This window comes from Ostrinia furnacalis, unplaced genomic scaffold (genome assembly GCF_004193835.3).
Source record: "Ostrinia furnacalis isolate ACB-3 unplaced genomic scaffold, ASM419383v2 OfSCF2797, whole genome shotgun sequence".
NCBI classification, from domain to species: Eukaryota; Metazoa; Arthropoda; class Insecta; order Lepidoptera; family Crambidae; genus Ostrinia; species Ostrinia furnacalis.
The window spans coordinates 162,606-186,257 of NW_021133036.1; the positions used below are offsets into that span (position 1 = coordinate 162,606).

Here is a 23,652-nt window from a genome sequence, read left to right on the forward strand (position 1 = left end):
TTGTCCAATGACCGCAAGCTACCCATCCTTATCGCTCGCGCGTAATTATATTGCTGTCGCGACTGTGGGACGGGTGCCCGCAGTGAGTGTGCGAGCGCGACAGCAACATAATTACGCGCAAGCAATAAGGATAGGTAGCTTGGGGTCATTGGACAAAATTCTACGTGCTCCCGGACCAGACTATAGTAGAAAGTAAGTTTGTGTCAACGATAAAAAAGTAGAATTCCTATGTGAAGAAAATAAAGTTTGGGAAGATTGAAAAAATGTGTTATCTGAGACACTTTATTTAATTAATCTATCTACCTACGCGATCTAAACGAAATTCCAGTCTTATTAACACATTGCTGGTACAAAAATAAATTCTGTCTGCTATAATATGTTAAGTAACATAATTCATTAACAGTTTTTTAACAGGTTACGTTATTGTACTAATTTTATACTATGGCTTTATAGGAAGGATATTGTATTAAGTAGTTAGGCTTTTAAATACATTCTCGGTATGCGTTAATAATTTACACATTTTTCTCTAAAAATATTTTTGCTAAGTATAATTAAATTAAGCAATCCTTAAAAATACAATTAGACGGGCAAAGAACGTGACTGTTCGTCGTGAGTATAAAGTTTTGTAAAGTAGTGACAAATTAATCAAGTTCACATTACAGTACTGCTAGGGTCCTGATGCCTATAGATTTTTTGTCACACATGTTTTATCAACGAGTTTTCGTATTGAATGTTACAATGTTACATAACATGTAAAACACTCCTCGACTAAATCCATAGGCAAAAAGAATGCTAATTAATAAAAAACAACTGAAAGCACAACTTGTCTGTGCTTTTCATATTTATAACATAATAAGGCTTAGAACTAAACTAATAAGGTACAATATGCAAAACGCATTTTCTTTGGGATTGGTTCCCTGCTTATTTTACGTTGAAAAAAAACCACAAAGAATGGACTTCAGACAAAAACATTCGTAACGTTTAATCTTAAGTTTGTAGCCAAGTAAAGGCACCATTTTAAGTGAAAACATAATACAAAAAATTGGATTGAAAGTTGAAAGAAAGTTTTTCAAATTCAATATCTTACTTACTATGGAAGATATTGCTTTTACACTAAAATAGTGGATATTAGGCCTAATAAGAGTACACAAGTGTGAAATTCCAGTTCAATGTAAATTGACCGCTGTAAGCGTACTTACTCATGCTAAACTTGCGTACCATGAGCTAGGAAAGTCAAGTTGCGACACATTATTAATAGGAAGTAATGTCAAAACATATTTTAATAACAACTGCTTATATTGCTTATTGAAATGACCAACGTCACCCCAAAAATTCAACTAAAGTAATGCTATCAAAAAGAAATGTAAATAGTAAATTGCTAAGTATCAACATTCTCTAAAATACCTTTGTCGTTTTCCGCTTTCTTCATCTTCTTAGCTTTTATATCGGCCATGGTCTGTTCTATAGAGCGCTGATCTTTTTTATTCTCACTTGGAACTTCTCCGTAACTTTTATTCATATTGGTCTTTTGTGCGGCTTGCACAGCTGCATCGTGACCAATGAGGTGAGCATACTTTTCTTTATAATAAGTACCGCTGAGTTCAGTGTCCTTTCCATGTTTACGTTTTCTATTTTTGTCTTCTTCAGACTCCAAAGCAGCTTGTTTCTGCATTTCCAAATGCTTTTGAGCCATTTCAGCTGCCTTTTCCTCATCCCAAATGCCACCGGCTCTTCGTACAGTCAATTCGTCTTGAGATGGTCCCTTCTCTTTGGTATACACTACAGCATATCGATCGATGCCTTCCTGGCCAAACGAGAACACCTGTAATCCGGCAGTTTCAGCAACCTCTCTGATAATTGCGCGGTACATCTGTTCCATAGGCTCAAACTGAACATATGTCTTTGAGCCGTCCTTTATGAAATTAATTACTTTCTCTTCAACTCTCTTACGGAATTTATTAACCATGTTTTTTTCTTCCTTTTTCTTTCGTTCCATGGCTTCCTTTTGCTTTTTCATGGCATTTTTCTGAGCTTCGCTAGCTGCTGGCGGTGCTTGCATGGAGCCAAGGATTGAATCTAGGAGATCCATGTTTATATTTGGTTTTCAGAGCAGAATGATGTGTAAGATATTATTTCAGAGATGCGCTGTTGCCAGCGGGTAGTGATTTTGAAGTTTTCTACTAAAGAGTCAGCCTTCAAGCCTTTGTAAGTTAACACATTTAGAGCTGTGTCGATTTGAGCACAAATTTCTCCTCCAAACGTTAATGTGTCTTCGACGAACTCTAGGATCTGTTTGAGCGGTGGTTGTAGAGGTGTTCCTTTCACTAATAAAGTAGTTGAGTTTAAGTCAATACCTTTACAACTTTCTAATAGTGCACCGTGTTTGACTGAGAGTTTATCGAACAAATCTTCCACCTTTGATCTGTAAATAAAATAAAAATGGGTTAAAAATGAATTATTTTTTGGAAAGTGTATCAATATCAGTAAACTGATAAAAAATGGAGTAGATAATGAAACAATGTGCATACCAAAGATAAAATAATGATGTGAAACCTGTCATTTATTATTTTCATTAGCATTCACTTGCATAGCCAAAATTATTTGCATTTTTATATTTTCTACCCCTATTGTAGTCATTAAATAAAGAAAAGGCTTTACTTACAATTCACACCTAATCTCAAGAATGTCTTCAGATATTCTGTTATGTAATAAAAGAGATAGTCTGGGCTGCAGATCTTCAAATTCATGTAAAGGTGTTTTGGATAGCTCGGCTCTGGAATACAAACATGATGTAATAATTAAAATATAATGCAAGCAATGTGCGATTTATAAGATGTTATAATCGATAACAAAAATTAAAATAACATGTTTTAGAGATCAGATAGAATATGACTTGATAAAATACAAGTAAAAATTAACACAGTAAATATTAAAATTCCTTGTGCTGACGACTAATAGACATGGAATAGTGTAGTCACCATTATTTCAGTAATAAACAGTAACAAATGCACACACAAAAGAAACCGTAACAACCGAGAATAGGTTAGATTATTGAAGTCAGCGAAATTCACTCAACGTTTTGGCAAACATTTATAGCTCTGCAAAAATTAATGACCAAAAGTTTTACTTACTCTTGCACGTTTCTGCAGCGTTTTATTAGTTTATTTATAGATATTGCGCAGTCCTGGCAATTTTTCAAACACGCTTTTGAAATATTGTAGAATTCTTCAAAAAATGAAAAATAATCGACGATTTGTTTTTGTATTTTATCTTCCATTATATGGGAAACATTTCTTTTCAGACAGCAGGTTTACTGCGGTCTGTAAATATCGAACGTTTTCCGCGAAATCAGAAAAAAACACAGCCGAAACTTGAATAAAATTCTGAAATGACGTTTTTGCAAGCAATGGCTGACACCTGACAGCAGCTGCACAGTAGTGACAGTGACAGTAAAATAAAGTTTAAGCAGTTAGTCAAAATACAATTCAAATCAATAATTTATTAAGTCTCCCTTATATATATATATATTTCATCAACTAGTTTTTGAATTAACGTGGATAAACATATTTTTTTAAGATGAGATATAGATAGCGTACTTAATTTATTTAGTAATCAAAAAGACAGTAATTATATAGTGCATTAAACAAGCTCCGTAAATAACTTTAAGGGGCAATGACACTAGGGATGTACGCAGTACCCTAGTTAAAAACCGGTTAACTGTCCTACACCTAGACTAATATTAAATATAGTAACAAAAACGAAGTTAAAAAAATACATAAAACTCGTAGTTCACACTATTCTGCTACGATAATGTTGTATAGCAGAGAAAAATGATTTAACTTTCTTTCTCATATTAGCTTTATCAAACAACTTCGTGTACATTCGGGGAAGCTCGGATATGATCGGAGACTGGTCGATTGCAATCGGTTAACTGTCAAAACATGAACCAATGGTTGCCCTCGCTGAGTGCCCTCAAAAAACAGCAGTCTCGACTTTCTTCAGATGGAGAATGTACGTCCGTCTTCGTCGCGATTTATTTCGATATAAACACGTCACAGATTTCGGTAAAAGGTGTGCTTAAATGAATAAAGTTCTCCGTTTCGTATGATGGCAGAGGAGTGTTTTTTATGTGATTTTCAAAATTAAAAAAAGGAATAAAAAGTGTCATCTCCAAAATGAATGGCAAAATGCACAGTGAAACCGGCGCTTTCTCGTCTGACGGCATGCGAGCCGAAATACTGAACCCTTTCGTTCACAAATTGGAACTAGACAACACGTTTGATAAAATTAAGGTAATTTTATTTTACTTGTCCTGCTAGAAAGTAGAGAAACATAAATGGATTAGTAAATAGTTGAACGTGGAGCTTAAGGCTCTTTTTGCGCAGACTCGAGATGAGCAATCATTTAAGGGGATGGGAAAATTGAAAATAATGATTAAATAAGACAAATATACAAACAATCCCGAAGATAAAAACAAACAGAAAAATTATTCAAATCAGAATGTAGGTAGTACATTACAAAGTACCTACAAAGAAAAATAATTTATTAATTCAAGAAGTGTTGCTAATAATGGAGCCATTCAAATTATACGATTAACAAATATTGTTTCAAGATCCAATTTGGTAGGGTTACGTCTATGCAGGACCTTGTGATGGTCCTGAATTGAATACTAAACAGAACATAGCCTTGAGCAATTACAATATTGCCCCAACAAATGAAAATCCTCAGGGAAAACGACTCAATGTCTCAGTGCAGAGCATACTGATGGCTTATGTAGAATATACCTACCATAAAAATGAAGAAAATACATATAGAAGAAACTTAAAAAAAAAACTACATTATCTAAACAAACAAAATTAAATGAAAATATACAGAAAATTTGCAATTTCAGCAAAAGTTTAGTTGGACGAGTTAATTATACGTAATAGAAACACGTCGCATAGGTAGGTACGAAATAAATACCGGAAGATTGAGTTGTGCTGACTGCCGAAACGGGTTTTTCACATTAGTTGAAATATAATTTACGCGAATTTTTAATTACTAAGAATCTAAAAACTTGCCCATGACGTTCAAAAAGCACTCACGCATCCAATTTATTATTATTTATCTGTAAAAAAGAATAGATCTTTTTGAGATTGCTTCTGTCATTTAGAAAAATTTTATTCGAAAACTATGATAAATAATATTACTAAGAAAAAGTATAACTTATAAATTCAAAATCGGTCAATCAACACTAAAGTCAGCACCAACCAAAAATTTAAATAACTATGAACAAAAAGTAGGACAGATTTTAAGCCAGTAAAGATTTTACAAAGAATGCTGTTAAGTATATTTTATGTACGTAAAATGCAAACTTGTTTGAATGAGAATTACTGTGAAACTTGATCTAATCCACATTAAAACGTTTGCCTCCTATCACATAAAAAAAAAAAAAACGTAGAAATATTTTTTGAGCACAAGAATTTAACTATGTTAGAAGAAAAAAAAAATTGATGATCTAGATAGGTCCCTGTTTGTATGGAGTTCTCAAATTTGTATATCAATAAGAGGGTTATTTGAGTACATAAAATATTTATTTAGGCATTGATTGAGTCATTTTGTACTATACTATCTTATCGTTCGATAAATCAAGTTAGACATCATAAACATAACAAGACATCAACTTTCGCCGTCGAACAGTGCAGATAACGTGATCGTTGAGGTAATAGTTAAACAGGAAATAATTACTAAAAACGGTTTAATGTGAACGCTGGATGTTGGTCTCAAAGTTATACTTAATGTGACGTAATATGAAGGAAAGTGAAAGCGAAATAAAGATTATGGCAACAACTCTTTGGCACGATCATAATGACTTGTGACTGGTGTCAAGAAATAGCGCGTGCACGCGTCAGGTAGGGTAGCGACTAAGGAATCGAATCGGGAAAACTGGAATTGTTGCATCATTTAATTTTGAAAATGTATAAAGTGCCCTGAGACTAATGAAAAGTCATCATTCTTATGCGAAGAACATGGCATCAATTTAAAGCTAGGTAGCCAATTTTTAGGCATGAGGAAATTATTTAAAAACTGACTCATTCAAATTGTTCATGCAGCTTGTCATCTAGCTAGCATGACATGTCCTCTACTATTCTGACGTAAATGTGCGTGAGTAAAATTTTACTTGTTGAGTCAAAATGATGAAACAAATTAATTAGAAATGTCAATATTTGTAAAATTTTCTAAAAAGAGTGAAATTAACTATGTATTCAAAGAGTAAATCACAGAAGTAGACGAGAGAGTACCTAGCTACTAAAATATAACGGGGATTTTGTGAATGAAATACAAATAGATAAGAGAACCATGCGGGTTCCACGGACTTTACATCATTACTCTCTGACGCCGACAATGACCTTTGCAAGTGCCAAACATCCATGTTTACATAACACATTTTGGGGACGCGATGTTTGACTACAATCAACGACGATGGAAATGTATGGTGATGATGGATTGGAATCATACGACGATATTAGTGGTAAAAGCAAAATTTTCATCTGGGTACTTTTCTTAAAATTTACGCCGAATGTAAAAAAAAACAACAGTGTAATCTTTTTAAGTATTAAAACTCAATCAGTGAACTGAATGTCTTAAACTTTACATGGTACACGAAAGCTTCAAATTGGGGATAATTAGGACTTAAATCTTTGGTAAACTGGTATCTGTAAACAATTTGGACACTGATTCTTTGAAGATGATTAAGACATTGCATAATTGTTCTGAGAAGAATAAGAAAACTGTAAGACTGGGTATCAATTACGATAATTATAAATAACATAGCTAATTATTACATATTTCATAATTCATCAGTTTAGCCCTCAGGCGTATTTGCAGATAACCCATTTACCAGTAATGTTATGTACCAAATGAATCTTAACAGCACAATAAAACTAAGAAAACAGAATTATCTTCATAAAACGTGTGCCAAAAACACATGTTGAGAGAAACTTAAATCTAATGAAGTCAAATATTTCAACATTACACCCATTTCATGTCCATTACCATAAAATTTTAGAAGAAAAATTTTGATTAATGATTTCGACTTTCTAAAAAATTGTAATGTTTGACATTTGAACTTTGAGGTGAAAGTCTAGGTTTTAACTCGTTACATGAAGATGAACGAGGAAGTGATTTATTTCCAATAACAGAGTAGCAAGTGCGCTAATGATTATCAAATGATCTTCTGCCGTGGCCGTCTGTAACGTCCTGTACATGCAATACATTAATGACGAGTATGACAATGATTCTCATATTTTTCGATCTCAGATCAAGCCTTATTCAAAAGCTGAATTTACCAATTGGTTGAGAATGAGAGCAGTTTCAAACATAGCAGAAATACAGTTGGTTATAATAATTATAATAAAATGTTTACAAGTAACGCTACAATAATAAGAGTCAGCAGTGAAAGTTCCGTCATCCAATGGATTTGTTAAAGCGTAAGCGGTCAGCCAACCAAGCGATCTTAGAGACAAAACAAATATTGATTTTTCAACGATGTGAACAGCCTACAGAGCAATGAAAGCTTTATGTAATTACCGCGAACTGATTTTACTTTGGTGTTCAGTTTATAATTTGAATGAATATAGATATTTTGTGGATGAAAGTGGTTTTATTGGTTCCAGTCATCAAGTAGGCTGTGATAAATAATATTTTTAAGATAGAATAATTTTAGCTAGAGTGAACAAAGGATTAGTTCATTGATTGAATCCTTACATTTGGCTAATAAATAATTCATGTAACCTACATGATACCCAAATGAACAATCATAACTGCAATGATAAAGTTCGCATGTACCGTATGGGTAAACACATTTACATACAAAAATATGAAATTACCATTAATTTAATAGAAGAAGAAATTTCGTGACTTATTATAGCACTAACAGATATTGATGGTAATGATTTAAAAAAAATATTATTGTCATTAATAATTATTAGTACGGAGCAGTATTTTTCATGAATGAGTCACATAGATTTTAAAAGGATTTGTGAAAGAGATGTAGCCTGATTGTTCAGTTTTAATAAGGCTGAAAACCTGTTACCCGTTGATTGCAAAATAAGTTACTTTCAAGCAACTAAAGAAAATGCAGATAAGTTCACCATCTCTTCGTACCTAACTGTTCTTTTCTCAAATAAAACTTTTAAAGTCTCAGGCGTTGTTCGTGTAGCCGCATTGCGATCGATTCCACTTCTTAGGATTCAACGTTTTATGTTTTATTCAATTTTATTAAAGTTCTTTATTCTTTGTTTCAGACTGCTATCTTCACAGTCATATTGCTACCGTTTCGAGTGATAGTGATATGTTACTTAATAGTAACTGCGTGGTTCCTAGCGTGTATAGGCCTTTATGGTCTAAGTGAGGATGATCTAAGGAAAAAGCCCATGACAGGATGGAGAAGGTTTGTTTTGTTTTTTCCTCTAATAAAAACTCGTTAAGATTACTCTCTGGGTGTGTATAGAATACCCCAAAGAATGGCCAATTAATTATTTATTTTTGAACATAAAAAATTAAACGTAAAGTCTACATAGAATTAATCAAAAATCAATTTACCGGTATTTTCGGGATACTGTGTGCACATCACTATTTACGGTCAAAAATCGAAAATAAAATGGCGCGAAGTCACCAATAGCGCTGAGTTTTTATTTTGAAGTAACTTTTTAGTAACTGTTTAATTAATATTAAAATAATCATAATTCTCTGACACATCCAGGGGGTACTAAGTAGTAATTGGAGGCTGTTTAATACAAAACAAATTGTAACTCTACTTATGAGACATTAACTGTTTTGCATTGCATTTTAGCTCACGAATTTATAAGTATTGTAGTTTACGCGTGGAAATTATTTTATTGAACAGCCTCAATATATTACTTAATAATTCAAGCTAATTTTAATAAAAACAAAAACAGTACTATAATAGAGATCCTAACACCGCTTGTAATTGTAGTAAACTATCGTTCAAGACTTTGTGATTTTTAATTTTCCGATTCTCTAAGCTTATGTTCATACGTTGTTCTATTCTGTATCCCATAGTTATTCTGTCCAATCATGTAAGTAAGTAGATACAAACTTTAAAGAAGTAATCGTTTGGTAGAGCCACTACGCGAGAACATAAAGTTATGTAGGTAAACGTATTGATTTCGCTGTAACGAAAAAGTTATATTTTCGTTACAGCGAAATCAATACCTACGTTTTGGACAGAAAGTAACATAGCATGCAAGCGGTATTATAGCACTGTTTTATTTCTTAAAATTATAAGGGTAATGGCTAATATTACTTATATTACAGCTAAGTTAGATTTCGTCTAATGTTTGTGGTCGGCAGATACAGTTGTATGTCAGTATTGTCAGTCATTAAGTTGAAACTGTGATTTTAGTACTTTTTGTCTGGTTTTCGTTTTGTTTTTGTCTATAATTGCTGCTCAGCGAGAATGACCTTCGTTATTTTGGAGTTCTCTACCTATCAATAGGTATTTAAAATCGAACTGAATTTTGAGTTAGTACCTAATAGGTAACTACCACAATAAAAGAGTCCCCATTTATATTAAAAGTAGATTTTAAATCAGAGAAAGTGTCAGTTTAAGATAAATTACTGACGCTAAATAAGATGCAAAATCAGTAAAACCTATATAAGATTTATGCTTAGGCACTTTCAATGTGCTCAGAGTATGGATAGCTCTCAACCCAAGTAAGTACAGGTAGACAACGTTATGTTTCTTTTACCGAATCGTATAGAATTTAATACTATCTCGGTACAAGTGCATTATCAAGAGAGCACTCCTAGAGATTTCGATATCAAAGTAGGTTTAAAATAACAATTAAGCAATAAATACTACGTAGAAATAATGTGGAAGAAGTTCGAATTCTCAAGCGTAGTGAAGTGACAATGTTTTCAGGCACTTATTTCGTCGTACGTCGAGGACACTATTTTAAATCGATGCTGACTGTAACTAAATTGAAACTGGAAATGGCATCAACCTTTGTTGTCTGACATTGAGACTGCAGGAGCATTGTTGTTAGGAAATGGTTCAAGGCAGCTGTAAGCAGCCATGAAGGCTTTGTCTGCGTTAACGTTGCGAATTCAATTTTGACGATTTCAACTTTTTGTGCTAGCGCCAATGTCAACGATGTCAACATAGTTTAGGTTGTTACTAACGCGCCTTGGCGTGTAAATTACAAATAATTATTATGGATGTAGACTATGTAATATTACGAGTAAATAATTTAGAAATTTAAATTTTGCCTCATCTGCTGTATTAAACATGCAACATGTCGTGGTGTATGAACTAGTTTGATATACTATACAGGGTGGAAACGTTAAGTGATCTCACTCGATTATTTCTAAACTATACAAAATATCAACAAACTAGTTACTGATCCTGAAAGTGCTTCATGAGCTCTATCAAACGGTATTAATAATAAGTTACAGAATAAACTGGATCTATCTGAAAAATCAATGTTTCCAGCTTCCATACATTTGGTAACGGCACATTATTTTAAAAACTACACATGATAACGTAAAACTGATTACTGATTCTAAAAGTGCTTCACAAGCCCTATTCAATGGTATCAATAATAGGTTACAGAATAAACTGGATCTATCCGAAAATTCAATGTTTCCTTCTTCCATACATTTAGTACCACAGTCATGACACTCATCTCTTGACAATATTATAGCAAGTAAAGCCTAAAACCAATGTTTTCTATGAATAATTTACAATAAGAATACAATTTACGAGTTTATTTTAAGAGTTTATTGTTAAATAAAAAAAAATACACTTCTAATATTGTGTGTCTGGCATACATTTAGTATGGAAGCTGCAAACATTGAATTTTCAGATAGATCCAGTTTATTCTGTAACCTATTATTGGTACCGTTTGAAAGAGGTCATGAAGCACTTTCAGGATCAGTAACCAGTTTTTCAATATCTTGTTAGTTTATAAATAATCGAGTGAGATCACTTAACGTTTCCACCCTGTAGATAAACACTCTATTGTACACCACACCAAACTAGAAAATAAAGAAATACCCAAAAGAGATGCCACAATTTAGTCGGTCTTATCGATGTAAAGGGATCTCATCCAGACAGCCTAGAGGACAGTTGCTTAGGAATTGATTTGCACAGCCTTAAAGCACAAGTACAGTGTCAAACTATTTTTTGTTGCAAATTAAGTCACTCCTAGTAGGTCTAATGTTTAACTCAGTGAGTGCCTGAGCAGCAAGAGGGTGTTTTTGAGACCTCAAACGTTAGCGAGGCTTTAGATAAAATATGCTTCTTAATGAGGGCTGGAGTGGACGTCCTGTGGCTGAAATGATGATGATGATGAATGAGGGCTATCGTTTTAGCGCTCACCAGTTAGCGCCACTGTAGAGTAAGGTCCTGTCACTTGCTAGTCGCGAAGACAGTGGCGCCAACTTGTGAGCGCTAAAGTGGTAGGAGGACTATCGCATTTGCACTCATCAAGATGGCGCCACTGTAGAGTAAGGTCCTGTTAATTGCCAGGGGTGCCAACTGTTAAGTATAAAAACGATAGCCCTCATTGCATAGACGCCTCAGTATTTAGCTTGATGTACCGTCATTACCTACTATAAACGGGCATAATCAGCCACAACCACGCCACACATGAACTAACGTGCAATATTCTCTTTTCATTTAGTTTTACAAGATTTTTATTTACTTTCACTTATTCCGGTAACTCGGAGTTCCACGACCTGTGTATGTAATTGAGTGCACTCTTCAGCACACGAGAACGTTCTGTTGCAAAATGACATCTAGGTACTGGCATTACGCTGGATTAGCCATCTTCGTACTTATTTCTTTACAAATTGAGAATAAAATACAATAAATAAATGGTTTATTCATTAAAATAAGAGCATTATAAAAACTTATTTTGCTAGAGTTTACATAAATAGTTCATAGTCTTTAAGTAGTCTCTAGTAGCCTGAGCTAGGTTAAAAACCTGTGTTTCAGGCGAAAAAAGGTCACACGTTAAATGACACTGGTGCAATATTAGACCGATCTGATAATAAAGTTGAAGATATAAAGATAATAGGTACCTATTAGCTTATCATTTAATTTTGTAATTCAATTAGGTTAATTTGAAATTAGAATACCCCCTTTTATTTAAAAGTACATTTCAGGCTTAATCAAACTGATTTCGTGCTTCAGAGCACATTAAACCGTCAGTGCAATTAAAGCATGGCAGTGCTCATATTAAATCTGACACTGGGGTTGTGACCTCAGCTGCGAGAACCTACATTATGAACATTACTTTTGGCAAAATACTATACCTGATGCATGTCGCACAGCACGGATGCTGTACATTAAGCACGATATTCAGCCGCTTGTGAAGAAAAATTCCATTAAATACCAGTTTACATAATAAAATAAGTATGTAAATACATAGTATTTCCAATAAATAATGCGAGCGACGCCGCTGGCGAATGCTATACAAATAAATTAGCGTAGTGAGAGAGCGACTGCGCGCTAAGCCTCCATCAAATACCGTTACCCAACCAAATCGTTAGCAGCCGTAATAAAAACGTTATTTTAGTTGTATTCATCGCATTTCAAACATAAATGAATGTAAATATTGCCGATATTTTAAGGTTAAAAATTGTTTGTAGGTACTTACCTATTGCCCGAACTGGAAGTAGCCAGCAAGTAATCTGAAAAAAAAAGAAAATATTTATTTATCCAAGATATAAAACGTAACATATCGATAAAGGCACAGTAGTACACAGCACGTTGGATGGACTGACGATATTATGTAGAATATTAGCGTACCTACATAGTAGTAGTTTAGTTAGATGTTAAAAGTAGGAGAGTGCTTTGTAGCTCTTCTATGTAGGTACAGCCTTCTTCGACTTTATGTAAATGACTTATGACTTTTATCAAATAAAAACTGTAAAAAACCCATTTTTTGTCAGTTTCATATTATTCCACGTATTGATTTTACTTTTTAGGTGTGCACTATTGTTTGAAGTAAATTCGCGGCATGGCATTTACGTCGATCCAACTTTCTTATGAATGTGTGTCAGTCTCGGCACCAATAGGCTCGTAGGGCTACCACTTATTCATAGCAGTTAACACATTTCTTTGCTATGTTATTAGATTAGAGATCAGTGTGCTTACCATGAGTTTACATTAGGTGTGCTCGCTAGCGACTGCGTAAAAAAATGACGTTTATGACAGATTGTACAGCGCCCTTAGCGTGTACTTCCTAGAACTAAAATTTTCATATATTTTTTTGCTTAATACTTTGCTTAAAGCACACCTAATGTATACTCATGGTAAGCACACAATCATATACCTATTTACAGTAAAATATAAACTGGAGTTTAATGATTCTGTAAGCAGTGTTTATTTTTTGTTTTGATATCAATTTTAAATCAAACACTGAGGAGAGATTCATTACTCAGCGAGATATGGTCATGCCGATTGGGATTTCGACAGAACACCAAAATAATTAAAGACAAAACCCGTGGCACGAGTAGTACCTACTTACTACAATGTAGGTCATCATGTTTTGATAGATTTAGATGTTTTATAGTCAAGGGTGTCGATTTCTATATCGGATAATCAAGGTTGGGTTAAAAGTAGTCGTTAGAAGTTGGCAGCCCTACGCTCGATGGCGATTTCTTCGTGACCTTGATGACGAGACGACACGAGGTCATCTGTGACGCCTTCAACGACTCTATGTGACATGGCATCAACTATATGACATACACAAGTAACATCACCATACTTTAGTTAGTACAAACAATGGCACTCTCTATGTGATATGGTACCAATTTTTCACATCATTATAACATAAGAAAGTAGAAATCGGTTGCAAAATTATTCCTAATATAATACAACAATAAAAGACTCTGCTGTATATTTTGATTTGACGTATCATCGTCTACGAGTATTCACGGATCTTCTAATGTAAAAAGCAGTAAGAAGAAAAACAAAAAGAGTCATTTAGGACCTTTCAATGGCAAGGAATAGAGTATTATTTCATGTTAATTTCATAAAATTTCCGTTCCTTTACAATCTCTTTCATCTCCTTCATTCAATTATCCATCCACCAATATTGCTTTAATTCTTTTTTAAAAGGTTTTTAGAGAGTTTTCTTGCCCTAATTTCAATAAATACTAATAAAATATAGTATTTATATATTTAGTCACAAATGTTCGCATTTCACGCATTTAATAAATATTAAGTAAACGGTTGAGCATTTAACGGTAATAGTGCGTACATTCTGACTACTTGAGATACAGCTTACCTACCTAGTTCAGGTGTCAGCCCATCATAGCCAATGTTTTAATGTAAACTAGCATAGTTTATGTTTTAGAATGTAAAATGTATAACTACCTTGTTTGTATAACGGTTATGGTGAGAAATAAACGATATTATTATTGGTCTCAACATAGGCGTGTTGCGTCAGTTCATACTGGCAACAATCGAAAGTTGTCAAAATCCAATCTATTTTTGGATTTCGCGAGTCTACTAACGTTTTATGGCTATTACAGTTATGTTTATGGCATGGCATTTTGACGCGTCAGTCCTATGAGCTATGAAGTCTTTAATTATATTATTTACTAGCTTTTGTCCGCGGCTTCACCCACGTGAATTTTAGTTTGTCACAGATAAATTATAGCCTATGTTATTCTGGGTTATAAACAATAATACTGTAAAGTTTCATCGAATCCGTTCAGTAGTTTTTGCGTGAAAGAGTAACAAACATCCAGATATCCAAACTTTCGCATATAATAGGTATTAGTAGGATAATCAAAGTATAGTACGAGTAAAACTCGACTCATCTCACGAAGTTTTCACTTATTCATGGTTTAATAACCCAACTTTTAACTGTAACCCGCAATTATAATGTTTATGGTGGCCATAGAGCTACGGGACCGTTAAAGTGTAGAGCCTAGCATTATTTATCTGTGGTAGAGCGACGCTTGACACACATCCCTGTCACCGATGTTCACTCGACATCGCTTGACATCAATTTCTTACGCATGATTATTTGAAAATTGCACTTAATGTCTTATTTGCAGACAGTTTTTTGTAGTTATGGGTTACTTCAAAATCAATAATGAGATTTGGCTAGAATCTTGCGTGTGCTAAAACATAATGAGGCAGACCGTAGTGTGTTAGTGTGAAAGTTATTAAACTTCGCCAGTAGTAGGTAGATAATGTCAACGTGAAATTGTGAACTCCGTCAGTGAGATTGTGAACTAACGTGATTATAATCTAAGTAGGTACCACGTCAGATTATAATCTGACTGAATATTCATAATTTTACAGAAAGAGAGCTTAGACTCTAAGCTCTCTTTCTGTTTTAGAATAAAAAAATGTGACCTCTAAGCCTTAGAGGTCACATTTTTTTATTCTAAAACAAATGCAAAGATGCTTAAATTTTTTTACTTATTTTTTATAATTTTTCCATGAAAAACGGTAATTTCATTGCCTCTCGCAGTGCTCCACATTTTGCATTTGTTTTCCTCGATTGGCTAAGTATTTGGTGCATGCATGCAATGGTGTAAGGTTTCGTCACCACACTCACTTGCAGTAAACTTGTATACAGTTGTATTATCATGAAACGGCTCAACAAATTGTACTTAGGTAGACTATACAAATGAGAAAGCTTTTTCTGTTTGTTTGTTTACCTACTTAGTACGCTAAAATTACTCGTATTTAAATTAAATCAAATAAAAATAAACTAGCGACCCGCCCCTGCTTTACACAGGGTCTACATGTATTATACTTAAAAACCTTCCTCTTGAACCATCCACTCTATCTATTAAAAAAACGCATCAAAATTCGTTGCGTATTTTTAAAGATTCGTTGCGTATTTTTAAAGATCGCATACATAGGGATAGACAGAAAAGCGACTTTGTTTTATAATAAGTAGTGATGTCACTTGAAAAAATAATTCCAAACTCCTTCTATGACTTATCGAAATGAAGTAATTAGATCTACGTTACGGAGGGCCCCTAGCCCCCTACTTAGGAGGGCGGAACCCATGCATTCCGATCTAATGTAGGCACCTATTTGTAATAACAGATTCATTCTTCGAATGTATTGAAAGTAACATCATATCAGACTATGCATTTTTGTTGCATTATAGCGCTTATTCCAACTACGTAAGAGACCGCTCTGTTGTACTTGATGTGCCATCTTCTGTAGGGCACAACGGATGATTGAGAAAGCTTTGGAGCTCCCGCTGTGCATATAATGCATGCTATTGGATCAGTTGATGAGCTATTAGCAAAGAAATCAGTATAGAGTCATCAATCTACTGATATCATCATCATCATGGAGGCGACAATAGACCAACGGTAAAAAAAAATTGTTGTGAAGCTGTGAGGTTCACCAGCATAATAAATATGTATCATTCGTTATCATCATGAAACCTTCCGCCTCATACTAATTAGCTAAAAGGTGAACATAAAGTTTACTGTTGCTTTATGTTGACACATTTTAGCTTTTATTGTGCACAATGTCACTTCTTATCAATTTATGATTTTGTGAAATGAAGGAGACAAAATGACAAAAGGTTTTAGTTATAATATATTATCTCCTACATCCATTGAAATTCTTTATTTTTAATCAAATTTCCAAAAAGTAGGTACATAAGGATCGAAGACTGAAAAATCTAGAATAGATTTTAATAAGATTACTTCCTAATATCATTTAATTATTACAATATTTTTTTTATGTGACAGGAGGCCAACTAGCAAACAATCTTAGCAATATCCTTTTTTCTCGTCACAACCGTTACCACCTCACATGTAAAAGAGAGATCGTGATTAGCAACAACAACAATTAATTCAAGTGTTTTGCCGAACTGTTGTGGCGAAGTGAAAGGGCTGACACAAGCAAACGCCAAATGCCGGCCGGACCGTGTCTGCTTCGAAATACAAACCCATCAACTTAATGAACATCTATTCAACCTATGTATTATATGAAGGATATAGATTACAGATATGTATGATATTAAAAGGAGACTGAAACTTCTGGGCCCTAAATGTAACTAGTTGATATATTGTCTAAAAAAATGGTCATATTTTTCCATACTAAACTACAAAAAATCAGCCTATNCATTTACTGGATATAAACAAACATAATAAACTCTCCACAATACGAGTGGCAAATAATCGCAGTATTAAGTACAAATCCTGTTTCCAATGTTTAGAACGTACAGTCCATAGTCCAAACTGTTTGTTGTAAAATCGCACTTGTTACAACTAAATAAGATTCCTCACTGTACCTTTGTTCAGTTTTACAGCAGCCACTGAAACTTAATTTCTCGTTTAATTTCCGCCCGCCCAAGATCGGGCGTGTGGCCTGAAAGTGGGTCTAGCCTTCCGACAACTGTGGTCTCTTTTGTTATCGTAATAGGTTCTAGATTTCTATAATTCTATAGTGCGATTAGATATCCAGGAAGCTTAATTTCTCGTAAAGGTACTTTTAAATTCTATAGTGCGACTAGATAATAATATCCAGGGAGCCTAATTTCTGGTAAAGGTAGGTTTAAGGTGTAACGTTACGTGTTAATGAAAAAGCGCAAAACCTGAAATTAGTTTGTTCGGAATCGAGAGTAGAATCGATTCCACTAATAAAAAATTAGGGTAAATTTAGGGTTAACCAAAAAACATTTTTTTATTACGCCGTGTTTAATCGTTACTTAACTCTATTATCAGAGGTGAATGAACTATCTACGTTAACTACTAACCTACTCATAGGCGTGCATGCCTTGCAATCAGCGTGTGAAAGGTCAATACGTTTCCAGAAATGCGTAAAAGTGCGCGGGGCCAAACAAAAAGAGTGAATATCTTCGTAAATAATCCGCGAAATTAATTATAATGATTTACATATTTTTTTATAATAAATAAGTTGCGGTTTTTGAGGTATTGCGCTTTTTCATTAACACGTTGTAGAGCGTAATTTTGTTGATGTGGTTAATTCAATTACCTATGTAAAACATAGTTTCACTTGAATCTTAACTTTTTTTTACATCCGACGACCGCTCTATGCTACTTATGGAATTATACGATACGAATCCGTCTCGCACTTGCCGTTTTTAATATATTTAATTCATAGAGTTTTATGAGATTTTTATGTAATCTAGTAGTGTTCATCTACGTTGGTAAGAGTTTACTTCCTTAGTACCTAGTCTATACTACAAAATTCTGATTATCATCCCATGCAAATTCATGCAATAAGACTTTTTTCAATAGTTACTACGTACTTACATATTTAACTACAGAAGTTGTAGCGAACTGAACATAAAACTAATAGCAGTAGGTCTGTATCTCCAAGAAAAGTCTCCAGGAACCTCATACTGGTACTGATAACAGCACTGAGCATGCACTGTGCAAACTAATTACTGCTTAAGCAAGTCGTGCTATCACGAATAACATTACAGCCGTACAGGTCCAAGTTTCAACCGCGCACAGACACGATTGTAGTAATATTGTCTAAGTATTAAGAAATTAAAAAGCTATATTCAAGACTCTCCTAGAAAAAGTAACATTTGTGTCAGTTTTATTTTCGAAATAGTTTCCTAGAGTGAAGTAACTGCAAAAAAACCGCCGGAGCGTAATGTAACTTTGTCTAGGGGGCAGGGATTTCTTACACAAATATATAAGTTGTATGTAGATTATCTGACAGATAATTTTCAAGTATCAGGGACTTTATGAGCAAGTGATGATGACCCTAGCTTTCATATATTTTCTTGCATAAGGACGGAAGTTATAATTTATTTGTGTTGTTCTTCAGTTTCCTAAAATATCGTGAGTTTAAATACCTAGGTAAGTAAATGATACTATCCATTATGAGCGATTTTCATATGATCCGATTACTTATCAGATGATCCCAGAAGAGAACTTTTGCCGATACCTAATTCATTTACTATACTTTTCTAATCAAACTTCCAGCCTACTCTCCTATCTTTTACACATTGTGACTTGTAATAAAACTTTGATTAGTGGTAGAACATTTCGCACTAGTACAGTCGACAGCATAACAGACACATTTTTGTGAAATAGTACCTAGTTATTACAACTATATTAGAAACAACAGAATTTAGCTTGACGTACACACGGCCACAGTGTTAACTATTAATTTCCGTTTTTGCTCTCGCTGTCATCAAATTGTGATTATTTGCGATAGAACTAGACGACATGACCGGCAATGCGTAGTTAACACTGTTGAACACAATTCCTAAAATAATTTCATGATTTTGAAGAAAACTATGTAATTACGAGTAAATATACATGTCATTATTATATTTAAAAACAAAGCAACGTATTGTTATAGTTTATTCCCATGTTTACGAGCTATATATGTATAATAGTAGTTTTTTTCGCTAGAAATACAACAATGTTGTTTGTTAGATAGTTAAAGAACCCTAAAGCACCTTCACAATTCGTTCGTTCATTCGATCATTTCAGCCGAAAGACGTCGGCCTCCCCCAAGGCCTTCACAATTCAAAAAATAAATATTATTATATCGCAAACAATCATTATTTACCCTTTACTTAATCTAAAGTGTGTTCAAATTCTAACTTCCGATTCCTTATTTGAAGGTAGAGTATTGTTTTCCACTGGCTAACAGCCCGCAGGCGAAACGAAGATGAAATTGCTTGTGTAATTGCAAAACTTTTACTATTAATATTGTAAATTCAGTTTGTTATCAAAGGTCTGGAACTTATAAATGTTAGTTCACAGAAGTTCATTACTTAGAGATAATATTTACTAATGTTTATTCGTGCTAAAATGGTTTAGGATACGAAATCCTGCTGTATTTATAATCTAAGAGCTGTATGTTTCTTAAATAAATAAATAAAGGAGACTGAAACTTCTGGGCCCTAAATGTAACTAGTTGATATATGGTCTAAAAAAATGGTCATATTTTTCCATACAAAACTACGAAAAATCAGCCTATTTTTCTTTCTGGAAACTGTGTAATAAGAAAAACAAGATTTTTAAGCATTTACTAGTAAATCGATTAAAGAAGTATCGATTTATGTAAATGAGATCNGTTATCAAATATGACATCCTGCACATAGGTATTGTAACTGCGCAGCTTTGCGCGCAAGCACTCATGACACGTTCTCACACTATTTTGCTATGTCGGCGTTGTTGGAGTAGCTCTATTATTATTTATTTGATTGTGGTATTATACGTGCCCATGCTTTACATCCAAATATTTTTATTTTATTCATTGGATATTCTCTGTTTCTTATCTTTGCAGGTACTTTGTTGTTTATAGCTGAGCATGGAGATCTGTTTATGAGAAATGTCGATGTTAATACAGCGTATCCCCATAGGTATCTTGGCAGATTAGACTCATCTAGAATAGTTCTTGCTTTATCATATACAGTGTGAGTCACGTTAAAGTGTACATATGAAAATAGATGAAACTAGACCTATTTTTATCGACAAAAAAGTGGTCAAAAATTTTTTGAGATTTTTTTTTAATTTTTTATAGAATTTTTTTTCTTCAAATTACTTATTGTAAAGAAAACGTAATAACTTTTAAACTAAGCAGAATATCCTGATAAATTAAAAACAGTAATAATGCTAAATAACAGGCGATACTAAAAAAATACATACAATACACAAAAAATGCCAACAAGTAATAAAAAAATATACTTTTTGAAAAAAATCTACTTAAAAATTCGTGTTTTTTTGGTTATTTGATAAATTTCTCCAAAAAATGCCGTTATAACAGGTGGTTTTTATTGTTGTGTATTATTCTCTATCGTATTACCTTTGTATAACCAACAATTGCATGTGTCTATCCCTATCACAACATTTGCTATGATCGTTTGAACAAAGGCCTGCCACAACATTATTCTNCCCGCCGCGCCCGCCGCCTCGCCCGCCGCCGACTACAAGCCCGACTCCAAGCGCGGCGAGGTGTACGTGTGAGCGGTGCCGAGTGCCTTACCCAATTATGTGATCGCCAATGTTATGTTTTAATTTGACTGAAGTTGATTCTATTTAATATATAACGAATTGAATGAAAGCTTGTGAACTCGATCGGATTACCGTTAGGTTAAATAATTAAAATAATTATAAGTAGACAGGGATCGAATTGTATAGCTTTCTATAAAGTATTTTTTTATTTTATACATGTGTTTTATTTCCCATCATTAATCTAGCTTGACAATTATTCCCAAGTTGGTAGTGTAGGCGTAGTCATGGAAGTATGGTATAGTATTTATTTATTAGGAATACCAAGGTTTATTTTATTTTATTGGTTCACCGGCAACTAATTTCCTGTAATTTCATAAGTCTTGGTTGGATGAATCCAAGAATTAAGTACACACCTACTACACAGTCAACGCTAGACTGTAAACTGTTTGTATACCTAACCTATTACAAAAAATAAATCGCAGATACACTCCACATCCATAAACATAATATGGATCTTAAAATACAAAATGAGATTAAATGAGAAATACAAAATATTTTACTTAGGGACTACACATCAAACAGAGAATGGGCAGCAGCGCTCTCTGAAAAACATCAATCTTTTAAACTGCGATCTCCAACCCGCCTGCCAAGCGTGGAGATTATGGCAAAACCCTCCACTATAGTGGAGGAGGCTCATAGTCCAGCAGTGGACTGTAAAGGGCTGTTAATGATGATGATGACAAAATATTTTAATGCTATTTAATTTTTTTAACAAGCTTATGAATTGGTTGGTGCAACCTATTTGCTGTAACCACCACTGCTACACATGAAAAACTGCTACTGCTAAATATGACATAAACTTTAACTTTAACTGCTATAAATGGTGCAACTCAGTCTAAGTACAGAATATTTTGAATTACATGTACAGGGTGGCCCAGAAGAAAGTTCACTTTTCAAAATTCAAGGAAACGAAAACTGTACATTTTTGTAGAACTTTGACTATCGCAATTTAAAGGAAATTTAGTGCAATTTATTTGAAAATTTACTTTCTTTTATAAATTTTATCGTACATGTGATTCCTTTGACGTTTACAACATTCGGTCAACATACATAAGAATTTTGGAAAACTTTCGTTAGAGTTACCTCGAAACGGATTCAGGATGAATGAATGCTGCAGTTTTTGGATTATGAGAGTATACTCACTCTGCTCATAAGGTAACCCCACAAAGAGAAGTCTGCTGGAATGAGATTAGCGCTTCTCAGAGTTAGTAAGATTTCACCCCTGCTTAATTGGTTGATTGTGGATGTTACATTAAGAATAGAGTATGTACTTTTATAATCCAACAACCATGTAGCAACTAAAGCTGAGCATTCGGCAAAAAATAGGTTTCGAGGTAACTCTTAACGAACGCATTTCAAGATTTTGATGTATGTTGATCGAGTGTTGTAAAAGCTTCAAGGAAATCTCCTGGGCGATGTAATTTAATAAAGGTAAATTTAAAAATAAATTTCCTTTAAATTGCAATAGTTAAAGTTCTATAAAAATGTACAGTTTTCGTTTCCTTGAATTTTCAAAAGTGAACTTTCTTCTGGGCCACCCTGTACAAACCTGAAATTTAATTAAATTTTGTCCTTAACAATCAACTGAAGAATGCAATTTCGAAAAAGTACCCATTTATATTAAAGTGAATATTTTATTATTATTTTATTATATAATTTTTATTTATGAGCACTACACCTATGATGACGTTTCAAATACAATAAGTAGGTAAACTATAGTCTTGGGTTATCCATTCATCCGTATCACCTCGCTAGGAGATGAATATTGAAAAATTCTTTCTTACTTAGGCCCAGTTTTTTGATTCATAGTTAAAATAACTAATTGTTAAAATTTGCTACTAATGGTTAAATATTAACAAAATGTAAACCAATAGTTAAAAAATGTACTAAAAGTCAAGCTAACCGTTGTTCGAAAAACATTTTTTTCTGATATTTAAGTAACCACTTGTCATATGACATCTGTCAAATTTAGCTATTGGTTATTTAACTACGAAACAAAAAACTGGGCCTAAAGTGCACCGCTAGATTTGTTAAAATAGAACCTATGTACACGTGCCTTTAGAGTCTGCTATTAACAGACTTTAAGTCAGTCAGTCATTTGTATATCGGTTTCCTTCTAGCTTTCCGCCCGCGGCTTCGCCCGCGTGGAATTTTGTCTGTCACAGAAAAACTTTATCGCGCGCGTCCCTGTTTCAAAAACCGGGATAAAAACTATCCTATGTTCTTTCCCGGGACTCAAACTATCTCTATGCCAAATTTCATCAAAATCGGTTGCGAGGTTTAAGCGGGAAAGCGTAACAGACAGACAGACAGACAGAGTTACTTTCGCATTTATAATATTAGTTGGGATTTATTTGGATAGAAAGAAGATTAGTTACCTACTTATCTATATGAATAAAACTAACAAAGTATAATGAAAATAATGTATAAAAATGACTTGTGAAAACCGTTTAAATTAAAATACATAGCTAGCTTCCGAACAAATTCTCGTAAAGTATAGGTAGGTACAGCATTTTGAGAAAGTCCAAAATGACTTTCTAAACCTTGTGATACCTCGAGGAATGGTAGGTAGGTAACTACCTATCACTTGTTTTGAAAGTCATTAAGAGCGTTTACGTCTAGCGTGGCATGTCAAGTTTAGGT

General features: G+C 33.8%; 2 protein-coding genes across 2 annotated transcripts; one reads left to right on the forward strand and one right to left on the reverse strand.

Moving 5' to 3' along the window:
- Positions 1-271: 271 nt before the first annotated feature.
- Positions 272-3,430, reverse strand: LOC114356352 (sperm-associated antigen 7 homolog). The gene is made up of 3 exons (XM_028309460.1): positions 3,132-3,430; positions 2,663-2,773; positions 272-2,422 (listed from the first exon to the last, which is right to left on the reverse strand). Exon 3 carries the CDS (start codon positions 2,087-2,089, stop codon positions 1,379-1,381), a length of 711 nt encoding a protein of 236 aa, XP_028165261.1. The 5' UTR covers positions 2,090-2,422; positions 2,663-2,773; positions 3,132-3,430; the 3' UTR covers positions 272-1,378.
- A 527-nt stretch (positions 3,431-3,957) lies between these two features.
- Positions 3,958-20,961, forward strand: LPCAT (lysophosphatidylcholine acyltransferase). The gene is made up of 4 exons (XM_028309454.1): positions 3,958-4,292; positions 8,286-8,431; positions 16,152-16,167; positions 20,869-20,961. The coding sequence occupies exons 1-4, from the start codon at positions 4,176-4,178 to the stop codon at positions 20,959-20,961; spliced, it is 372 nt and encodes a 123-aa protein (XP_028165255.1). The 5' UTR covers positions 3,958-4,175.
- The last annotated feature ends 2,691 nt before the right edge of the window (positions 20,962-23,652 follow it).

Excerpts from the sequence above, each read along its gene's own strand:
- LOC114356352 (XM_028309460.1), bottom strand. The coding sequence starts at position 2,089 with ATGGATCTCCTAGATTCAATCCTTGGCTCCATGCAAGCACCGCCAGCA.